General features: G+C 39.0%; 1 protein-coding gene across 9 annotated transcripts; it reads right to left on the minus strand.

Annotated features, from left to right (window-relative positions):
* Window positions 1-747: 747 nt before the first annotated feature.
* On the minus strand, window positions 748-21,239 carry LOC110829641 (CLIP domain-containing serine protease B4). Of its 9 annotated transcripts, XM_087357236.1 has the most exons (9): window positions 21,100-21,239; window positions 19,202-19,397; window positions 14,620-14,785; window positions 12,310-12,530; window positions 10,825-10,933; window positions 7,289-7,470; window positions 6,120-6,218; window positions 2,710-2,906; window positions 748-1,752 (listed from the first exon to the last, which is right to left on the minus strand). In XM_087357236.1, exons 2-9 carry the CDS (start codon window positions 19,272-19,274, stop codon window positions 1,645-1,647), a joined length of 1,155 nt encoding a protein of 384 aa, XP_087213362.1. In that variant the 5' UTR covers window positions 19,275-19,397; window positions 21,100-21,239; the 3' UTR covers window positions 748-1,644. The 9 variants fall into 9 exon arrangements, with proteins under 9 accessions (XP_087213362.1, XP_087213370.1, XP_087213363.1 ...); XM_087357244.1 differs by lacking the exon at window positions 14,620-14,785; XM_087357237.1 differs by lacking the exons at window positions 19,202-19,397; window positions 21,100-21,239 and adding an exon at window positions 17,323-17,398.
* Window positions 21,240-21,263: the final 24 nt, after the last annotated feature.

The following is a 21,263-nucleotide window of genomic DNA, read 5'->3' on the forward strand; positions in this document are numbered from 1 at the left end:
ACTTTACAGATTATAACACACTATCGTCAGAGACCTTCAGAATTCAACGCAATTATTACATGTTACCAGTAAATTCAGTGATCCTTGCCTTTTGGAACGCAGTTTCAGCATTTCAAATAATTATGTCCATGTAAGAATTTGTGCTTTGCAGAACTGACACTGATGGAATTGTTATGGAGCCGGCGTAGCTCAGTCAGTATAGTGACTAACTCTAGACTGGACGACCAGGGTTTGATCACCAACGGGGGGACAGAGGATTTTTCCTCTAGACTCTGCGTCCAGACCGGCTCTGGGGCCCACCCAGCCTCCACTACAATGGGTACCGGGGTCCTTTCCCAGAAGTAAAACACAACTGGGGTGTGATGTTGACCACTCACCCCCATCTAGTGCCGAAGTTAAGAATGAGCAGGAGCTATGTATTCTCTCCCCCAAGCGCCTACGTGGCGTATAGCAGGACAGCTTTACTTTTTTTTTATATTTAATAACTGTTATTTCTTTTGTATTAAAATATATATTTGTAGGCAATTACTTGGGGCAGACAGCATGAATGGATTCTAGATTTAATAAACCTATCAGAATATTGTAGATCCTTTCAATAAGGTACGAGAGTAACCAATATGTGGAACTCTTGGATACTGCCTCAAATCATGCTTATTGGAAGCAACGATGACGATGATGCGGTGACGCAGGTTTAGTAAGAATGAGGGGCAGGCTAAGATTTACAACTTACGGAAGTATGACCATATCTAGCAATCTCGACACAGAAATTTTAATATGCATCTACGACAACCAATTATCTCCAGAAGTTACACTTGCGATACCTATTAAAGATGGAACTAAATTAATTGTTAATTAGTGAAAAGAAATTATACGTAAAATGAAGCAGAAGTTGGAAACTACCAATAAGCTGCGTTTTCCTTACTAAACGAGACAAGCAGGAAAATATTACTCAGGATTTACATGAATTAAACAGTAAATTTAATTTTACATGTGAATAAGCGTGTTTTATGTTCACCATGATAAAGCTTCATATTTTGCGCATATCTGACTTCAATCTTACATAATCACGATGAGGATGTTTTAATGGGGGAAAAATGCTGTAAGTACTTAATTTTAGTAAAAATGTTCTCAATCTTAGGTTTCTGTACAAGAACTGAAGCTTTATCACATCTTCTTCATGTTGCACTCCGTGACAATTTATAGCCACACACAGAAATACAAATATTTTTATTTAATATTTGGACATTCGAAGGATGAAATAAGCGGGGAATTCAGAATATTACATAACGAGGAGCTGCGTGAATTGTACGGGTCACCTAGCACAGTGAGGATAGTAAATATCCAGGAGGCTCCGACAGGTTGTACATGGGGTTGCATGCAGAATTTTGATGGGGAATCCTCTGGAAAACTACTACTGGGCAGACAAAGAAGGAGATGGGAGGATAATATCAAGATGATCTTAAGGAGGTAGGCTGCGAGGATGGTATACGGATGGAGTCAGCTTAGGACCGTGGCCGGTGGCGGGCTTTGTAGTTGTCGGGGTTGGACCTGCAGGTATTGCTACCAGGGAGGGAGTTAGTTAATTACTGAAAGTCTTAAATAGATGATTCAGTGAAACCATTAAACCCCTACTGTATACGACGCCTATACCATGTTGTTGCGTATCCACTCAGCATAGCGATGCACGCTGGAGTACACACTAGGTACTCCTTGAGTTCCACATTTGTTTGAACCAAATGATGCAATGCCCACCTAAAACAGAACAGAATATCGGACGAAACATCTCTAGTTTTCTGCATGTGTGTACACTTTTAAATGATTCTACCTGTTTTGCCACCAGTCACTTCCATTTGTTTATTAGCTACTGCATTAAATCTAACGTAAGAGTTTCCATGACACCTTACTGTGCAGTCATGAATTTTTATATCAGACCGCAACTGAGGTTACGAATCCTCTACTTGTAACGGAATTAAAAATCTCTGTATTAAGAGGTGAATCCCTGGCAAAGGAGTAGTGAGCCTTTCTGCTATCAGACCGCAACACGCGATTTCACACTTGCGCTGCAGGGAGCTCAAAGTCATTAAGCACAGTTGCAAGATTACACATGTTATAAGTATCAGGGACTTCACTGAAGTAATAAAAGTGTTTTCAGAGACTCCATTTCTATTATTTAAATTTATTAAGTGTACTTTAGGAACATCAATAAGATAAAACTGAGATTATTACATTCTTGTGGCATCGAGCATTGTGTTTAAGTACAGTAAATTTTAAAATGACAGAACTTTTTCCCAATCAGCCGGGTGAGACTTTTTTCAGGGATTTGATGTTACGTTTTTGTGCATACAGTCAAGCTCAACCAGAATATATGGCAACACTGCAACCACTGAGCTCTGTCCCTCGCAGTACAAGAAACTGTAAGTCACCTACATTCTTGCTTTAATCCAATATAGATTCATGAGTATGTCTTCACTACACACACTCACTCTCTCTCTTTCTCTCCTCTTCCACATGCCCCCTTTCTTTTTGCAAGCAATCATGCACGCACGCACGCACACGACAAAAAAATTAAGACTCTAGAACTATTTATGGAAGTTCAAAATTACAAACGTTAAGACCTGACATTAAAGCACACAGTCAAGTGTCACAAATTAATTCAAAGGCAGAGCTTCGTAATGTGCTTTCTTCAAGTACACACAGTATTCCTCATACCTGATAATATCTGCTCCGAGAGTAGTGATCAAGCAGAATGAGCGGTGCTCCTCCGAAACCAGAGCACGCGTCTTTCCGAGCTTCACCGCCCACGCACATCTGGTTCTGAGTAACGGGTATCACTTGACTGTAAATCTTGTTGCACTGATCAAGTGGTACAATTGGTAATTCCAATAACTGCTCGCGGCTTGGCGTCGCTACAAAAATTACAGTTGCGAGTCTTGAAAATCCATTTAGAAGTTTTAAACAGTATATTAATTTAAGAAAAATAATTAGCATAATACACAGGTCAGGGCTGGGGTCAGTGGTGGGCCACTGCAAACACAGTAATGAACTTCCATGTTTTGTAAAAACCAAGAGATTTCTTACTAGGATTCTGGTCTGAGGAGTTAGCTCACCATCAAAATTTTAATTTTAAACGTATGTATGCGATGTCTCCCCTTCCTTGTTTACCTACTGGCTACACATACAGTAGACTCCCGATTGTCGGGACGCAGATTAACCGGGATCTATCCAGTTTAAATGTAAATTAAAAATTAATTTAGAAAATCTGTTGTAAAGGTTAAAGTGAGCCGGGATAGCTCAGTCAGTATAGTGACTAGCTACAGGCTGGACGACCGGGGTTCGATCTCCGACGGGGGCAGAGGATTTTTCCTCTAGACTCTGCGTCCAGACCGGCTCTGGGGCCCACCCAGCCTCCTCTACAATGGGTACCGGGGTCCTTTCCCGGGGGTAAAGCCGGCCGGGGCGTGATGCTGACCACTCACCCCCATCTAGTGCCGAGGTCAAGGAAGAGAGGAGCTATACCTCCACTCACCCCAAACGCCTACATGGCGTATAGCGGGACAAACTTTACTTTACTTTACTTTGTAAAGGTTAAAACGCTCATAAAGAAAGGAATTAATAATGAAGTTAATGACATTATAATGTTATTACCATCTGTTGGAATCAATTTTTAAAAAAGTTGGTACATACTGTATTAAATTTTATATAGAATCCTTTCTGTTATTAGCACATCTTTAAAAATGTATAGAGTCCACTGAACAGCAGCGTCAATCTGACTCAGGACAGACAATAATCTATGTTTGAATATTTTACCTTCCATTCTTGTTCAGATACGAGCCTCTCGGCTTCATCTACCTAGTGGCTGTCCATAAGTCTTCGAGATCATTTAGTATGTTTTTCAAAGATTAAATCCAAATCAATATCGTTAAGGTTGAGGTTCTTTCCATCCGGTTCACAGCAATTGTATTCTAGACACAACAATATTGGTCAAAGTAGTCATCTACGTTTTAATGAGGACTTTTGCTCCTTGACCTTTGAACGAAGGCCAGTAAGTACGTTTGGTCGAGAAGCAACATATAGCCACTCATCATCTGACTGGGTTCAAAGTGATTGGTTTAGTTCTACAACTCTCTGGGATGATCTAGCTGGTATGATCCTAAATCGTTAAAACATTTCACCTCTGCATTCTTTATTGATGTGTTATCTACCAGTCAAAAGACTGATGACAGACTAACAAAAAACATCTGTAATGGGGTTTATTTGCAAACACAGTGATAATTATTGATCAGTTTACATTATTCAATTGTGTCCATCTTGAACCTAGCATAACATTGTTTTGCAATATACATCAATAAGTATTCATGTTCAGGAAGTATAAATATAATTTTGAATCTGTCAAAAGCAGACGCTTTGCACTGTTACAGTGGACACCTTGTGATGGCAAATTTTCGTTTCTCTGTAATTCCATTCAAACAGCACATTTTCTAAACCAGTGGTATTCAACCCTTTTTGTTCGCGTACCCCCCAGATATAATTTCTCTTCAACTTTGTACCCCCCAAAGTTGTTGGTGTATAATTCAAGTTATACGTAGTATATAATCTACATCTAAAATAAATTAAATAAATTACATTACTGATTATTCAGTGTTTATCATAAAATAATATATTTTTTAAATTTCACGTACCCCCCAAGATGTCTTCGCGTACCCCCAGATATAATTTCTATTCAACTTTGTACCCCCAAATTTGTTGGTGTATAATTCAAGTTATACATAGTATATAATCTACATCTAAAATAAATTAAATAAATTACATTACTGATTATTAAGTGTTTATCATAAAATAATATTTTTTTTTAAATTTCACGTACCCCTTAAGATGTCTTCGCGTACCCCCAGATATAATTTCTCTTCAACTTTGTACCCCCAAAGTTATTGGTGTATAATTCAAGTTATACATAATATATAATCTACATCTAAAATAAATTAAATAAATTACATTACTGATTATTAAGTGTTTATCATAAAATAATATTTTTTTTTAAATTTCACGTACCCCCTAAGATGTCTTCGCATACCCCTGGGGGTACACGTACCCCATTTTGAATACCACTGTTCTAAAGGATGAAGCTTCATTGGCGTCATGTAAGAAGTCACTAACTGCATTTCAGAAGGTTTTGAGGGAAATTAGCTTCAAAGTTCTCTTCACAGCTGCACCTAAATAACACTTAACAAAATGCCAAACTCTGTTTCTACGTGTTAAATGTCAAGATGTCGGTTAGTGACTATCCGTAACATGGATCATCTTGCAGTCATTTGTGAACTGGGACACATATTTCCGTGTAGTAAATTCTTATATAATTTGTCGGTACTTGTGGGTTATCAGGACACATCGCTTTAAAAATAGGTTAGGTTAGGTTAATGCGTGTGGATCAATGACATATACTTGAATATTTTATTTCAATAAATGACAAATTATTACATTTTATTTGGATATGCATGAGATGTTAATTGTTGTTACAACCTGACCCCGGAGGCCAAAATGATTACGGCGATATTTTTAAAACGATTCTAAAATCTGTAAGTGAATTCTGGCCTCTGGAGACAGGTTGTAACAACAATTAACATCTCATGCATATCCAAATAAAATATAATAATTTGTCATTTATTGAAATAAAATATAATAACTTTCGAGTATGTCATTTATCCAGACATTAACCTAACCTAACCTAACCTATTTTTAAAGTAATGTGTCCCAATAACCCAAAGTACCAATTTGTCTTTGGTATAAAGAAGTTTCCAGCAATGGATGATGTCCAAGTATCTGAAGATAACCTGAATGAATCCCGGCAGGGTCAACTATTCTTCTTTCTCCTGATACATGTAAAGATATAGTATTTCCCTGTATATTTATGAATTTTATGCTGGAAACAGAAAACTCACTTCAGTCTGTTTTATCACTCAGAACATAAACAGATTAAAAATTTAGACTATAGTGTGCTTACAGAGTTGATGTGAAACATAATCAAGATGGTGTTTCTATAACAACTCAAATTAATGCAGGACTGTAATTAAGAAACGGATGTTGTCCTTCTAGTCTTAACTGGCAAAGAAAAACATCCATACCTGTTTGCCCTGGGGTCTTACCCCATCCCACAAGTGAAGCCCTACGGCCAACCAAAGGAACATTGGAGTTTTCTAGGAGGCAGATAGGCAAAGCAGCCACTGTTAAAGAAATTACCATACACAATTTATAGACAAACATACTGATGCAACTAAAAAAATTAAGAAAGTGTGTGCACACATATACACTCTGATTCAAGGGTCAATTCTCCGACTTAGAGACTTCTATCTCTATGTTGAAGTTCTAAAAAGGATCTTTCGTTATTTCATTCTGTTGGAACATTTGGAATTACTGGAAAACATTAATGATCTTTTTATGATTAACTCGTTACACACTAAGAGGATTGAAAAATGTTACAAACAAAATTTAATTTCATCAATGAGAATTTTAGATTACATTTATCTTTATGATTAACTTTTTTATAACAACATATATATTGCAGAATCTGAAACAAGTTCTTCTGAAAATTAAAACTTCATGTCATTTCAGAAATGTTAGACCAGCAAGGCATAAGTTGGGTATGAAAATATTAACCTCAAAATAACACAAAACTGCTGGTTTCGTGTAGCCAAAAATGTAAGTGGCATAACGCATCAGACCGCAACGAAACGTGGATGGCATGATACACTGATTCAAGCAAGGGAGGTTGTTTTTCACATTCTCGTTCAAATCCACGTTGCACAGCGGACTCTGAAACCACCATTCACCACACAACACATACGTTGCAAGCCAACAGCTGATAACATCCATCTTACTCTCAAACTACCAGCGCTTTAAGCGGGAGATGTTGAAAACTGAACCGGGCAATATGAATACTTGAAGTTCGTACCAATATAACGTGCTTCGAACGTTTCAGGGTTAAATTTCTTTACATATGAAATAATTACGGCTTATTTGGTTCATCTAGGAGAGTATGGCAGAGCATGTAGCACACATGAGGAAGATGAGTAATGCATATATTTTGAAAAGAAAGCCCAGAGGGATGAGACTACCCAGAAAACCTAGGCAGAGATGGGAGGATAATATTAAAATATATCTGAAAGAAACAGCTAACAACATGTTTTCTTCCATAATACTTGTCCAGTTATTGAAAGAAAAAATATTAAGGAGCAACAAGAAAGAAATTCCACAACTGACCATGGAGGCAATTTTTCATGTAATTTCTGCTTACCTGAGAAATTCATGGGTATGTTAAGTATCAACAAAGCCACATCATGTTTGAAGATCTTGCGTTCAAATCCTGGGTGGACAATCACATGACTGACAGCAATGTCTTGAACAGGATGGGCACAAAAACTTTTAGTACAGTCAGGATCTCCCTTTCCTTCATACTCGCCAACTCGTACTGAAGCCCTGTCACAAGAACACCCCCCCCTCCACCTCATTAGTCTGCAGATGAGCTGTAAATTTTTTCGTATCATGGTACGTGCAATTATTGTTTAAAATTATAGGTACAGTGCAACATACTATTTTGAAGATTCACGTAATCAATCCAATTTCAATCTCTTAATTATATTTCTGGTCTTACTGTATATTTCAAATTAAAAATATAATAACAAACTAACTAACTAACTAACTAACTAGATGGCTTACCGAACCCGAAGGTTCATCACCGAATTAACCAAAGCCCTCCACCGGACCCTGTCCTGGGCCAACAAAATCCAGTTTCCTTCAACTCCTATCTCCCATAGATCCCGCCTGAGATTATCCTCCCATCTACGTCTAGGTCTCCCCAGCGGTCTCTTCCCTTCAGGTTTCCCAACCAGTACCCGGTGCACACCTCTTGTCCCATCCATGCGCGCTACATGTCCCGCCCATCTCACTCTTCTCGACTTAATCACCCTCACAATACTGGGGGAGCAGTACAGATTTTTAAGCTCGTCATTAAAATAACAAATATTTTACAAATTACATGCAACTCAAACAAGATGGTTGGAGTTTGTTACTTACACTACAGCAAGGACTGGTGTGGGTTAAACAAATCAGTATCAGCCAGTCCTTGATATTGAAACCATATTCCATGAAAATAAAGTGTTTCAGGTGGTTGTTCCATTTGAGTAACATTCTGCTACAGTTTCAAGAATGGAAGACCAAGAACACAAGCCAGAGACTTAGGTTTTAAGGTGCTTAATTACTGCAAGACACACACTTACAATCGTGGGTCTGTGCTTTGTGTTTGCAATTCCACAAGTACACACTGCAGATGCAAGTTATGTTGGACCTCAGATGGTATAATTCAAATCAATAATTCACAACATTACACTCCTGTAGCTCTACCTTTCTTGGGACAACAAACTATCACTCACCCTCCTGCATGTCTAAATCTGGTACAGTAACACTAATGAAACCAGTCTGCTACATCTAAATGGCTACCAATACCTTGAAACACAAACCTGCATGATATTAACTAACTAACTAACTAACTAGATGGCTTACCAAACCCAAAGGTTCCTCACCGAACTAACCAAAGCCCTCCACCGGCTCCTGTCCTGGGCCAACAAAATCCAGTCTCCTTCAACTCCTATCTCCCATAGATCCCGCCTGAGATTATCCTCCCGTCTATGACTACGTCTCCCCAGCGGTCTCTTCCTCTCAGGCTTACCAACCAGTACCCGGTGCACACCTCTTGTCCCATCCATGCGCGCTACATGCCCAGCCCATCTCATTCTCCTCGACTTAATCACCCTGACAATATTGGGGGAGGAGTACAGATTTTTAAGCTCATCATTGTGCCATCGTCTTCCCTCTTAGGCCCAAATATCCTCCTCAACACCCGATTCTCAAACACCTGCAATCTATGGTCCTCCCTCTGAGTGAGAGACCATGTTTCGCACCCATACAAAACAACAGGCAGAATTATTGTTTTGTATATTTTAATCTTCAGGTTCTTAGAAATCAGACGGGAAGACAAAATATTTTGAACTGAGAAGTAGCGACCATTTCCGGAATTTAGTCTCCTCCTAACTTCCTCATGAGTCTCATTTTGATTTGTTATTGACCTGTATGATATTATTGTAAATAAAAGCGTTTCAAATGAAACAGAACAGAACATATTCAAGAGATAGTGTGATGAGTTTTATTATAGTGGAGACAAGTGAAAAATTAGGAAGTCTCATCTATAAAAGCTACTGGGCCTAATGGAACTTCCCAGTAGTGAGAGATGGAGTGCTGGAATGCCAGAGAGTCAGCCAACTGAAAAACCAAGACAATCCTTCCGTCCATCCTATAGCAAGGTGAAGGAAGTACTTGCAGAATTCCATCAACGACATTTGAGAAGACATATTGGAATCAACAATATAAAGTCAGGACACCATTCAACAGCACTGTCACAGATATCACGGGACCCTTCCAGGAATACAAGAGAGGAAATTGATATACCCTGATTGCCATGGACTGGTTCACCAGGTGGCTGGAGGTATACACCATCCATAATCAAGAGACATCAACCATGGTGGATGACTAGGCAACCAACTTTTTCTGGCCACTTCAAAGTCCTGAGAGAGAGGCAAAGCAACCAGGGCCAGAACTTTGATTCTCGACTCCTGCAAGAGGTGTTGCAGCTCCTGGGGATAAGGAAGACACAGCTCACCCTTCTTCACATAGTCGGAAGTCATGGTTGAATGATATGTAAAGATGGTAGAAGAGCACCTGAGGAAAGTAATTTTGATGCACCGCAGAGTCTGGACTAAGAGGCTACTGATCTTCCTCAGCATCAATCTACAAAACCACAGGCATGACGCCTGCCAGCAAGGTGTTCGGGAGAGAGCTACATTTGCCCCGTGACCTATTGCACAGGGCTTCCCGCAATAAAGAGCAGTTTATGACTGATTACATGGTGGACCTTACGGACCAGCTGCATGACATCCATAATTATGACCATCAATACTTGAAGGCAACCAATGACATGTAGAAGGCCTGGTACAACAGCCTGACCAATTTTGTGGGGTTCAAAGAAAGAAAACAAATCTGGCTTTAGACTGGCTGTCTTCTGGGTTCTTGCACTGTGTAGTCTGGTGAAAGTTTACCAACGTTTCAGAGATCCTTGCTGCCTCCGTCATCAGGGCAATGTGACTCATGGCTCTGGGAGTCAAATCAGGATTGAGTAGAAATTGTGCAGTCAGTGGGCTGGTCACTCACTACTCATAAACGCATACTTCATGACCAAGATACCTCTGAAAAGGAGGTGGCGTAAACCCACAACTGGGTTGTAGACCCAAGAAACAACATGGAAATAATTAATTGCAGCAGCATGCGTAATAAATCCATCTTATATTCCAAATAACCCACAACACTGTAATAATCATCGTATGCTCCAATATTTTCTCAAATATTTAATATTTTTAAAAGATTTAAATACACCTAAAATTGTAGTACTATACAAAACTGTGCTAAAGCTGCTGAAACCTCAGAATTTGTGACAGCGAATTACGATTGAATAAAAGCGAGGACTGGGAAGAAGACTGATACAGCTAACTGACGACCTTAAACAACGAAAGAAGATGAAGTTTCAGGAATTAAAACAAGAAGCTGAGAATAGGGAAAACTGGCGAGCTCTTTTTGGGCAGAGCAATGGACCTGTCGTCAGACAGAACACTCAATAATAATAATAATAAGCACTGACTTCACAGCATGATAACTGTGTCGTTTACGTGTATATAAAATATGTACAGCACCCTGATATACATGATAGTATATTCAAATTCTTACAGCTGGTAATTGTCTGCTTTGGCAAGGGCACAGTGTGCTGCTGTCAGAACAGTTCTGTCAGAGATAATGGACCCACAGCAAGGGTAAGTCATGCGACCTGTCTTCGCATCTGGAAAACAGAAAAAATACAGAATTCTGATCTTGCAGTATAACAGAATGTGTTTCAGACTAAAGTACTATACCTTTTACCAATACATTTTCGTAACCATTTTTCATGGTATTTTTGCCAGACGCAGAATTTTTAACATAAGATCAGATATACTTTAATACGGAGCTAATGTCTTCAAGAATACAAAAGGGGATGAAATGTTATTAGGTGATAGTAAATGTTTTTATCTCCTACAATGCTGGATCATTTGTGCTGCTAAGGCCCCTGTGGGCTGGTCCTCATGATCACGTGACCTCAAACACATCAATTTCTGTCTTCAAGGGTAAATGGAGAACTCATCCACCATACTGCAGCAGTCAATATACTACATGACATCTACGACGTTCACCTTAACTCTGGTTTGTATGATTGTTGTGAAACTTCTTCCTGCATCATCCTGACTGAAAGTAATTTCAAGTAATTTGTACAGTATATAATTATTCTTCAATGACTTCATCGCAGAGTAAAGCATTTTGCAGTTTTGTTTACGGAGTTATTCCTACAGTAAGCCATACTAGATACTTCTTGGTTCTTGTTCTTTAATTCCTTGAAAGGGGAGGATGGTTGATCAAAATGGTACATACGAAAACAGTATTTCAGCGAAAAATAAATAACCATAATGTATCATGTTATTGTAATAATAATTATATTTTATTTCTATTCAAAATTAAGAAATTCATCATGGTCAAAGGTGAACTGGGATAGCTCAGTCAGTATAGTGACTGGCTACAGGCTGGATAACTGGGCTTCGATCCCTGACGGGGGCAGAGGATTTTTCCTCTAGCCTCTGTGTCCAGGCTGGCTCTGGGGTCCACCCAGTCTCCTATCCAACGGGTCTGATTTAAATTTCTTTGTAAAACAAATGAGATACCTCAAGAAAATCTATTTGTTTTCAGGAGCACTGGAAGAAACAATTTTGACACAATATTTAAAGATTTGAAACCATTGAAAGTGCCTTTAAACGACAACCCATCTGCCCTTGCAGTTACAGGATGATCAAAAAGCGTGTTCCTGACTTTAGCAGTTACAAAATTATAATCTGTGACGAAAAGAGTCACACTAATTTTTTTTAAAGAAACTAGTATATTTTGGTGTATGATAGGAGTTTTGACATGTTGATATGTCAAGTGAATGATTAGACTGGCATAAAATATAAACTGTAAAATCATTGTGTTTAACATATGAATCTGATTGCAGTTTTTGCAGAGATACAGAATCAATAACTTCAAAATTTCTACATACACACTCAGATTCTCAAAACTTTTAATTTTACTATTGTTAAAAATACAAACACATGGCATACAATTACATATATTGGTAACATATGACTTGCTTACTGATGTATCCAACGCGTGCAACCCACGGATGTGATCCTAGACCACCATTTCCACCTTGTTTTATATTGTTGAATAACGGCTGCCCACACGCTATCTTCTTCTGTGATGAAGAAGATGCTTGAGAACTTATATGATGGTACGTAAAAGGATTGTTAGAACTTCCCTGGGGGCAGCATACCAAAACTTCATTTCCCCGGTAACCACAAGTCAGTGCTCCCAATCTACAAAAAACACAGAAAGATTAATGATTGCAGTGTTGCTAAGTATCCTGGATAGTCCAACATTAGTTGTCCAGTCATTTGGATTAACAAAACAGATATATTAAAACAATCACAAATGCAAGTATGACAGAATAAATAATGATGGGATTATCCAGGAAATAAAAATATCTTGCAAACATAAGAGGAGTCGAAAATCTATAGTAGGAAAAGTAATGCCGAAACTCACGAGCGTTTTATATTAAGTATTGTATAATCCATAATAATGTAATAAAATAGGCTAAAAAGTATCATTACAGCAGACTTAAAGCAAAGTAAATGCAATAAGAAGCATAATGTAATGGGAGGCAGGAAAGATACATTTAGCTGAACACATGCCATCTCTTCCTGCAAGCAATAGAAATGTAAAGGATCCAGGAACAGATGCTAATGATGTCAATAATTTTTTTCTAACAAATAATTAAAGCTTAAATTTACATCAAGTGGTGACAGAAGATCCTATTTAATTTTTAAGAGATGCTTTTCCAATTAAATGTTCTGGTATTAAAGTTATTCCAAAGACTGAAACTGAGATAAAAAGTATAATACATTTCCCAAAATCAAAAACATCAGGTCACGATGAAATTTTGTTCAGTTTTTATTAGTCACCTATTAGCCCACATTTTTAATCGCTCACCAGACACAGGCATTTTCCCAGACCAGTGGTCCCCAATGCGGTGCCCACGGGTGCCATGGCGCCCGCCAAGAATTTTTTTGGGTGCCCACGTTGTTATGGAAAGAGGTTATACTGAATAATGAAGGCCGTTCAACCACAAACATCGTAAAATCAAAGCGCAGATCTCGACTTACTGACGCCCATCTTGACGATTGTTTGCGAAAAACATCATCCTACACTCCCAAATTTGAAAAACTGCCCGATGAAATGCAGCGCCAAACATCACGCTAACTTCCCACTTGAGTAATAATAATTGTACTTATAAAACTACGTATTTTTGATTGCGTGGTTTCTTGTATCATAAAACGTCGTGTTGTTTTGCGTATTATTTGGTGTCCATATCTTATTTGTCCAGAGAAAAGAAAATTTGGCTTTGTTAATTGGTTGGTGCCCGCCACGATCTCATAAACTCTCAAATGTGCCCGTAGGCACAAAAAGGTTGGGGACCACTGTCCCAGACCATCTTAAAATCTCAGCAGTAAAACAACTGTACAAGAAACACAATAAAACTAGTGTGACAAACTACAGGGCAATTTCACCACGAACTACATTTTCTAAAGCATTTGAGAAAGTTATGTACAATAGGGTAAGTCAGCATACTAGTAACATGTTGGTCCCAGAACAATTTGGCTTCAGGAAAGGTGTATCTTAACTGGTAAATGATGCCCAATAAACTGTAACTGGGGGTGTGCTCGTGTTAACAGGATTAGCAATACATCTGCCTCTAGCTTCTCCAAGCTCAAAGCTTATATATCAAAATGTATAACTAGTGCAGTATTAACACAACTTGCCCTTGAACAAGAATCACACTCCATAAGCCAATCAGCGAGATAAACTCAATGAAGAACTCAATTTATAGCTTTACAACTTCCTTTTTTACAGCATTACTTCACTAAAAAATAAAGCTCAACACAAGCTCTTGCCAGAACTGTGCACAGTTAACATATTCATTAATGAGACTCGACATGACCGTGCTACATAACCTATGAATACAAGAAACCTGATATGTATTTAAAAACACTAACCATATTGAAATTAGAAGAATAATGCTCTTTCTCTCTTTCTACTGGTGCCCTTACCACCATCAAACTTTAATTTTGAGATAAAGTACAACATAATTAGTGCACATTTAATGAGAAAATTTTTGGAGACTACTCTCAAAGGCTTCCAACAGACAAAAAGTCTTAAAAGCTATTTAATGCTCTGTGAGGTGCGGAAAAGCAGGAAATCACAAGACTTCTATGAAGACTATGAGAGGCCAGTCAGGGAATCTGAGTAGTAGGGGAAAATATAGGTCAAGCCAGAGGTGCCAAGATATCTCATAAAACAGACACCAGAGATAAGCCACAGAATCACATGGAAATGAGTGTTTCTTACTTTTCAGATATTAGACAACTTTGTTCCATGAGATCTTGCAACAGTGCACAGCTTCCAATGGGTGTGCACACGGAACCAATTCCACACAAACTGTCATCTGATTTTTCATGAGTTAATGAAGGGGTTCCGTCAAAGTCACGATCTTCTTCATCTTCCACAAAAGCAACTGAAAAACATAGATTATTTGAGCTTAAATAACTGCCACTTCCTGATGACATGTGGCACATCGCCCTGATGACGGAGGCAGTATGACCTCTGAAACGTTGGTTAACATCGACCAGACTACACGGCGCAACAACCCAGAAGACGGAAATCTTCATACTCTGATGATGGAGGCAGTATGACCTCTGAAACGTTGGTTAACATCGACCAGACTACACAGCGCAACAACCCAGAAGATAGAAATCTTCATACTCATCGCCCTGATGATGGAGGCAGTATGACCCCTGAAACGTTGGTTAACATCGACCAGACTACACAGCACAACAACCCATAAGACGGAAATCTTCATACTCACCGCTGTGAGAACCTCAAGTCTTACAATATATAAATAGTTGAATATATTCCTAACCTCAAAATTAGATTGCCCTCAGCAGTCAACTTCATGCTCTGGAAGATTTTCCTCTGCACGAGGAAACCCTGGTACACACTGAATAAAGGTTATGTGGGTCCAAAGTCAGTCTAAATGAGTGGCAAACAAAAAATTCCTTCTCCTACCAAGAATCACAACACAGCCGTCCAGCCTATAGCCTAGTCACTTTACTGACTAAGCTATTCCGGCTACACGGCATTTGTAGACCTAAAAAATGTCTAAAGACATAAAGTGACCACAACGTAGAGAACTATCACAATAAGGAACGTGTTCATCTATGTAGTTTTGTTAAAAGCAGCTATTAAATTAAAGAAATTAGTTGGCACTAGAGAGGTATCATGTAGACGGGATTAAATTAATATGTACAGTCTAAAGTCAGGGCTGGTGCAAGGATATTTACCACCCAAAGTTAAAAGAGCATCTTACAATTGATAGCATCTTAAAACCAAGTAAATACAGCAATTTCAGATTTAGTAAACATAATAAAGGAAAATAATGATACTGACTGTATTCAGTGATAGCCAAATTGAGGGCAGGATTCTCGGTCAGAAAACAGGCGGGGCAAATATACAGTATTGAGGAATTCAACATCAACAGACTGGGCGATGTAGATACTGAGTAAAAGTATCTGGTAAAAATGTTGAATAGGTTTGCAGTCCTAGAAAACTTTGAAGAGAATGCAGAGGACAGGGAAGGCTTGGAAAAATACATGGGAAAACATGAAAATTTCAGCTGAGGACAGGTTTGATGAAGAATGCTTTATCTTGGTAAGACGGAGGTTAGATTGCAATGGCCGCAAGCCCGCACTAAAATAAACAGGGAAAGATATGTCAGTGTAAGGCGCGAAACCAGCGGAACTTTGAGGAATAAGAAGAGGGAGTACCTCAAAGGTCAGATAGGGGAGCAAAAATAAAAACACCAGAGAGTTCCATAGAGGCAATAAGTGAATTTAAAAAGGGGTACAACTAGGACACATATTATCAAGGATGAGAATGCAGATCTGTTCGCAGAATCACATGCCACTGTAGGCAGATGGAAAGATTACTTTAGTAAGTTTCTAAACGTTTGCGTAGCTGATCACTTTAATGAGCCTGAAATGCATACAGCAGAGCCCTTCATCCTGGAACTGAGCCTTAATTAAGTTGAAATTTCCATTGCGAAATTAAATGGTTACAAATCTCCAGGCATCGAATCAATTCCGGCGGAACTGATCCATGCAGGTTGTAGGACACTGCACTCAGAGATACACGAGCTGATAGTCTCGATTTGGAACCAGGAAGTACTACCACAACAGTGGAAAGAATTAATTGTTGTCCCTATCCGTAAAACTGGGGACATGACTGAGTGCAGTGATTTCTGAGGTATCTCTTTTGTCAACATCATGCAAAATTTGATGGAATATTCTTCTGGCACGGTTAGCTCCATCTATGATGATTACACTACACTTTCTTAGTCTGAAGCTGCTGCAAATTATCTGATCTTCAATGAATGTGGCACTGATGTCTCCTTTATGAAACAAATTCGGATTCCAAAGGTATGTCATACCAAAGGTTACATTTCTGACCTCTGTAAATAAAGTTTAGCCTACTTATATAGGTCAGAAACAATGCAAAATTATCTTATTAGTAGGCCTACTTACTGAAGGTTATTGGAACCTAACCTAACTTTATATTTATTTCTTGTTCTGTGAAGCGCCACATGTAGCGGATCTGCCATTTGAAATTTGAATAGCTATGTTAGATAAAGCAATTCATTCAACAGGTTAGTTGTATCCGTTTCCAGATTCATCTGAGTGAAGGCCATTGTGTAACTTCCGTTACTGACAGATACACTGAAAACCCACGGCAAAAGAGGAACTGCACCACATGTGTTAGATCATAATCAACTCTGTTTTCGTAACTAATTAAAAAATAACAAACTGTACTCCGTTTACATGCAATCTATGAGTTCATCATGATGTAACCATCTGTCGTTTGTTCCGATTAACATTTTATAAACAGATTTTACGCCCACCATTTTTAAATATTAATTTGGCGTCAATGTTCCAAGGATAAAGAATTTTCTGTACTCTTTCCGTGCATCTGTAGGCTATAGGCTATTAAAATACCAACCGGATGTGAGAATTAAGAGGGCACTGAACGATAATAATGCAAAGGTAGAATGTAACAGCATCAGGTGTTAATTAATGCACCCGAACAAGAAACCCTGAACAATTCACATACATGGATTTTAGTATATATTTTGTGGGTCGGTGCCTAACGTGTGGGGCGAGGCGGAGTAGAGCCCCCAAATGAGACGAGGTGGATTATATGCGTTCATTTGATTCAGTTGTTACAAAGAATGCGAAAAATGTACTTGCTACAGAACGATACATTTTGTGTAATAATTAAAATATTTCCAGTTTATGTGCAAACACATGTTAAAATCTCCCATAGGCTCATATTTGTCTCTTAATGCTTTCGGGGAACGTTGCTGGTTTTTAATTCATAATATAGAATGTTTGCTTTTAAAATTCCAAGATAAAACATCGATTATCACGGTTTGAGAACACGATGCAAAAATTAATGTCTTAAACTAAGAAACAGGAATTAACAAGAGAATGAATGGAACACATAAATAGGACCTTCAATTTCTAATCTTCGCCAAAAGGATGATGAATCAATGAGGGTGAAATGAAAGGGGCATATATAGTACATGGGAAAGATGAGAAGTAGAAAATTCTGGACGCAAAACCTGATGAGAATATATCCCTTGAGAGAACTAGACACACGCTGGATGATGATACGAACACTGGATTTAAATAAATGTGATTTTGGACTGAATTGGTTCAGAGATGGGTCCAGCCGAGTGACTACCAGCTTCTCAACAACAACAAAATAGTGCTCCTAGAAGTTTCTGTTGGTTAACGTAAAAGTTTCAAGTGACGTTCTCAATCGAGGAGAGGCATCACACTTTCGAGCTCTCTTTTACATAACGCATTCCCTTGTAGGACGTAAAAGAACTTGTAAATGCTTCCGGATACAGGAACTTTAATTATGTTATTATATTCATGCAACAAATATGAGTCCAAGGTCTCCTGGTCTGTTAGAATAGAAGTGGAACGTCAGCAGTGACAAGCAAACGTGCCGAGGTTAGGTTATGTTTAATATGGAAGCAGTCCAATGCAGAAGCCGTGCATCGCGACATTTTTTCATCTCTGCGCTGTAAAGTTTTTAAACCTTTTGCAAGAATTTCACGAGATAATTTTGTTATCCTTGCATTGTCGTGTCTCCATTTCCTGTCATCTATTTGTTTTAATTTTTATTTATTTATAATTTACTTAAAGAAGCTGTTAGTGCTTGAGACTACATCGCGTCGAATTTTTAATGAATATCGAATTGGGAAGGCTGTGGAATGAAGCTAACCTAAGATGCTATCCGCGGTATGTATGCCTATTATACAATCTAAAAACACCGTTTCCCGTTGCTAACACCAAGGTTATGTTCTGTGTGCATTTTGTAATATCCGCAATTTTTATCTACGTTCACAATTCTTGAACAAGTTTTCCTCGTGAAATGCTCAGACCCACCGTCACACCCAATCGACCCAAATATAAAAATTCTTGAAGATGGCTGTCTTCTGGGTTGTAGTGCCGAAAAGTGTGGTACAAATTTGTGGATGTTTCGAAGGTACTTTCTGCTTCCATCGTCAGGGCGACGAGTGAGCTGATTGAGGTAGCAAGTATCTATATAATGTATGTGAACGTGTACCAGACTTAACAGCGTTACAGCCCAGAAGACAGTCGTCTTCATACTTGCAACTGTGAGGACCTCAAATCCTACACAAGAATATTTGTCCACTTCCGGTCTAGTTCCTTGACGGAGTCAAAGAAATTAATTGTATCCAGACAATATACTATTTCCATAAGAAATTTTCCCATGATCGCGAACCCAGCGTTTATGTATATTAAAGTGTGGTAATAGTACATAGTATAAATATTCTAAGCCTTACCTGTTGATGAGGAACATAACGCCATAATGGACAACAACGACACTAGAATTAGACTTCTTGAAAGCACCGCCATCTAATCACGATGTTCCACGAGAGACGCTGTGGTTAACAAATGGCCACACCTCCTATCATGAACGTACTGACCCCGGCACATCACCCTGACAGCTGGTTTTGTCATGTTTGCTGCGGAAGTTGCCTGAACAATGCAGGATACGCATAGAATTAGGAACCTTGTGGAGTACAATCATAAATCAGAGCCCTAAATATCAGAGTTAAAACCAGTTTCATTTCTACTGCATTTAAATGATTTTAGGATTCAGTTTACGTAATCGGCAGAATCAATTGCTTCATCATGAAAGATACGTCGAATTAAGGTCTATTTATATAGGAACGTAAAGATAACGACACGAGCCCTTGCCGATTTTTCAGAAAATATTATTCAACGTTTTTAAATGGAACTGTTTAGGAAAAATATCGTTGGAGACGTAAGTTGGGCGAGACTCGTTCGTGGAACGGACGAGCTAGGAGTCAATATAAACAGTTGCGGTTTTCGTCTGTCCATCACGGTGTAAAAACACGGCGAGGTACGGTGGATGACCTCAGAATGGTCCTTGTGAAGTATTCTACCAACGAAATGACGGTAGTTGGATACTCGCTGGCGTCTATGCCACAGAGCCAGTGAACCTTTCCCATTCGGCCTCTTTCATGGTCCAGTTCGTAGGCGTCGTCTTCGAGTCGGAATATTGCAACGTAAACCTTAACAGTTACTTCCGTGAAGATTGGAGAGGTCAGACAATTCGATCAGCATGCATGATCTTTGGCTGTAAAATGCTACATCCAGAGCATAAGAGGTTGCACTTAGTTAATACAAATGTTTGTGTAGTACAATGTTTTTAATAACGCTGTCTGCAACAAATGTATCTCTTATCATCAGTGTGGTATGAGACACCAAATGCGTTTTGCATTAAAATCCCCGACTGTGACAACTGGGAAGAGTAACAGAGACATAATGTGTTAAAATAGCTTTAATATTAGAATGCCAAATGGTAAACAGATGTTCTACATGGTACTGATTTACTTATTCCATGGCGCAAAGCCGAGCCTTGACTTCCTCCCATGTGCGATGTTTCTTTGTCTTTGAAGTGTGCATCTAAGAGTAGTGAGTGACCAGCCCACGGCCTCTGCACAATTTCTACTCATTCCCGATTTGACTCCCAGAGACATCTAGTAGAGAATCACGAGAGACTTGAGTGAGAAATGGCCGCTGAATTTTGCTTACGAAACATCTCGTTCATGACCGCAAGGTTCTTTTACATGCCGTAAATCTACGACATGAGACCATAGGCCCCACTTCCCCTCCGAGGGAAGTCGTGCTACGGATTTTTATCACCCTTAAAAATCCATAGACCTCGGCCAGGTTTGAACCCGCGAGTTGTAGATGCTATAGTTACATGAATGCAATGATATACGAACATCGATTTTCAATGTAATATGGATCTCCATTTAATTTCATGTGAAAATAAAGACCTCGCCATTGGCCACCAACATCGACACGGTCATAGTGGTAAACCTGAAAACCATTAATGTTAAATGTATAGGCGTGATGCAGTGTTTTTCTTCCAGACATTAAACCGCTGGGTTTTGATGGTGAATGACAACATATATACCAGGAAACTCCACAGAGAGACTGTTAACATTCCACTGCTGCTAGTCTAGAGAGATCCGTGAGAAAAGATGGGCTATGGCAATTCTAATGGTGGCCGTTACTTTGTTGTTCTGCCTCCCATGATGGAGATGTCTGGTGGCTTACTCCTTCATGTGGTGAGTCCAAACTCTCAGGTGGAGAGCAAACTTTTGTAATTTTGGGTAGCAGTTTTGGAGGTGATGTTGTCTCGTACCTTGTATCAGATGCAAATATGAGTTTGCGAGGTAGGGACTTCCAGCGTGAGCAACAGCGGAAAGCGAGATTGGTTTCTTGTCCTCTCTCGTAAGGAGTCAGCAGGCGTTACACACAAAATGACCTGAGTAACCCTGATGTTGCTTTCTCAGAAATGCCATCAAG

The sequence above is a fragment of the Zootermopsis nevadensis genome, unplaced genomic scaffold (assembly GCF_977971745.1).
Source record: "Zootermopsis nevadensis isolate Lab colony 2312 unplaced genomic scaffold, Znev_1.0 Znev_ptg000028l, whole genome shotgun sequence".
Lineage (NCBI taxonomy): Eukaryota > Metazoa > Arthropoda > Insecta > Blattodea > Termopsidae > Zootermopsis > Zootermopsis nevadensis.

Coding starts and splice junctions, on each gene's coding strand:
- LOC110829641 (XM_087357236.1), bottom strand. CDS start 19,274: ATGGCGGTGCTTTCAAGAAGTCTAATTCTAGTGTCGTTGTTGTCCATT. Junction 7,471..10,824: donor AAAGCAGACAATTACCAGCT/GTAAGAATTTGA, acceptor TTCTTGTGACAG/GGCTTCAGTACGAGTTGGCG. Junction 6,219..7,288: donor CATACCCATGAATTTCTCAG/GTAAGCAGAAAT, acceptor TTTCTTTAACAG/TGGCTGCTTTGCCTATCTGC.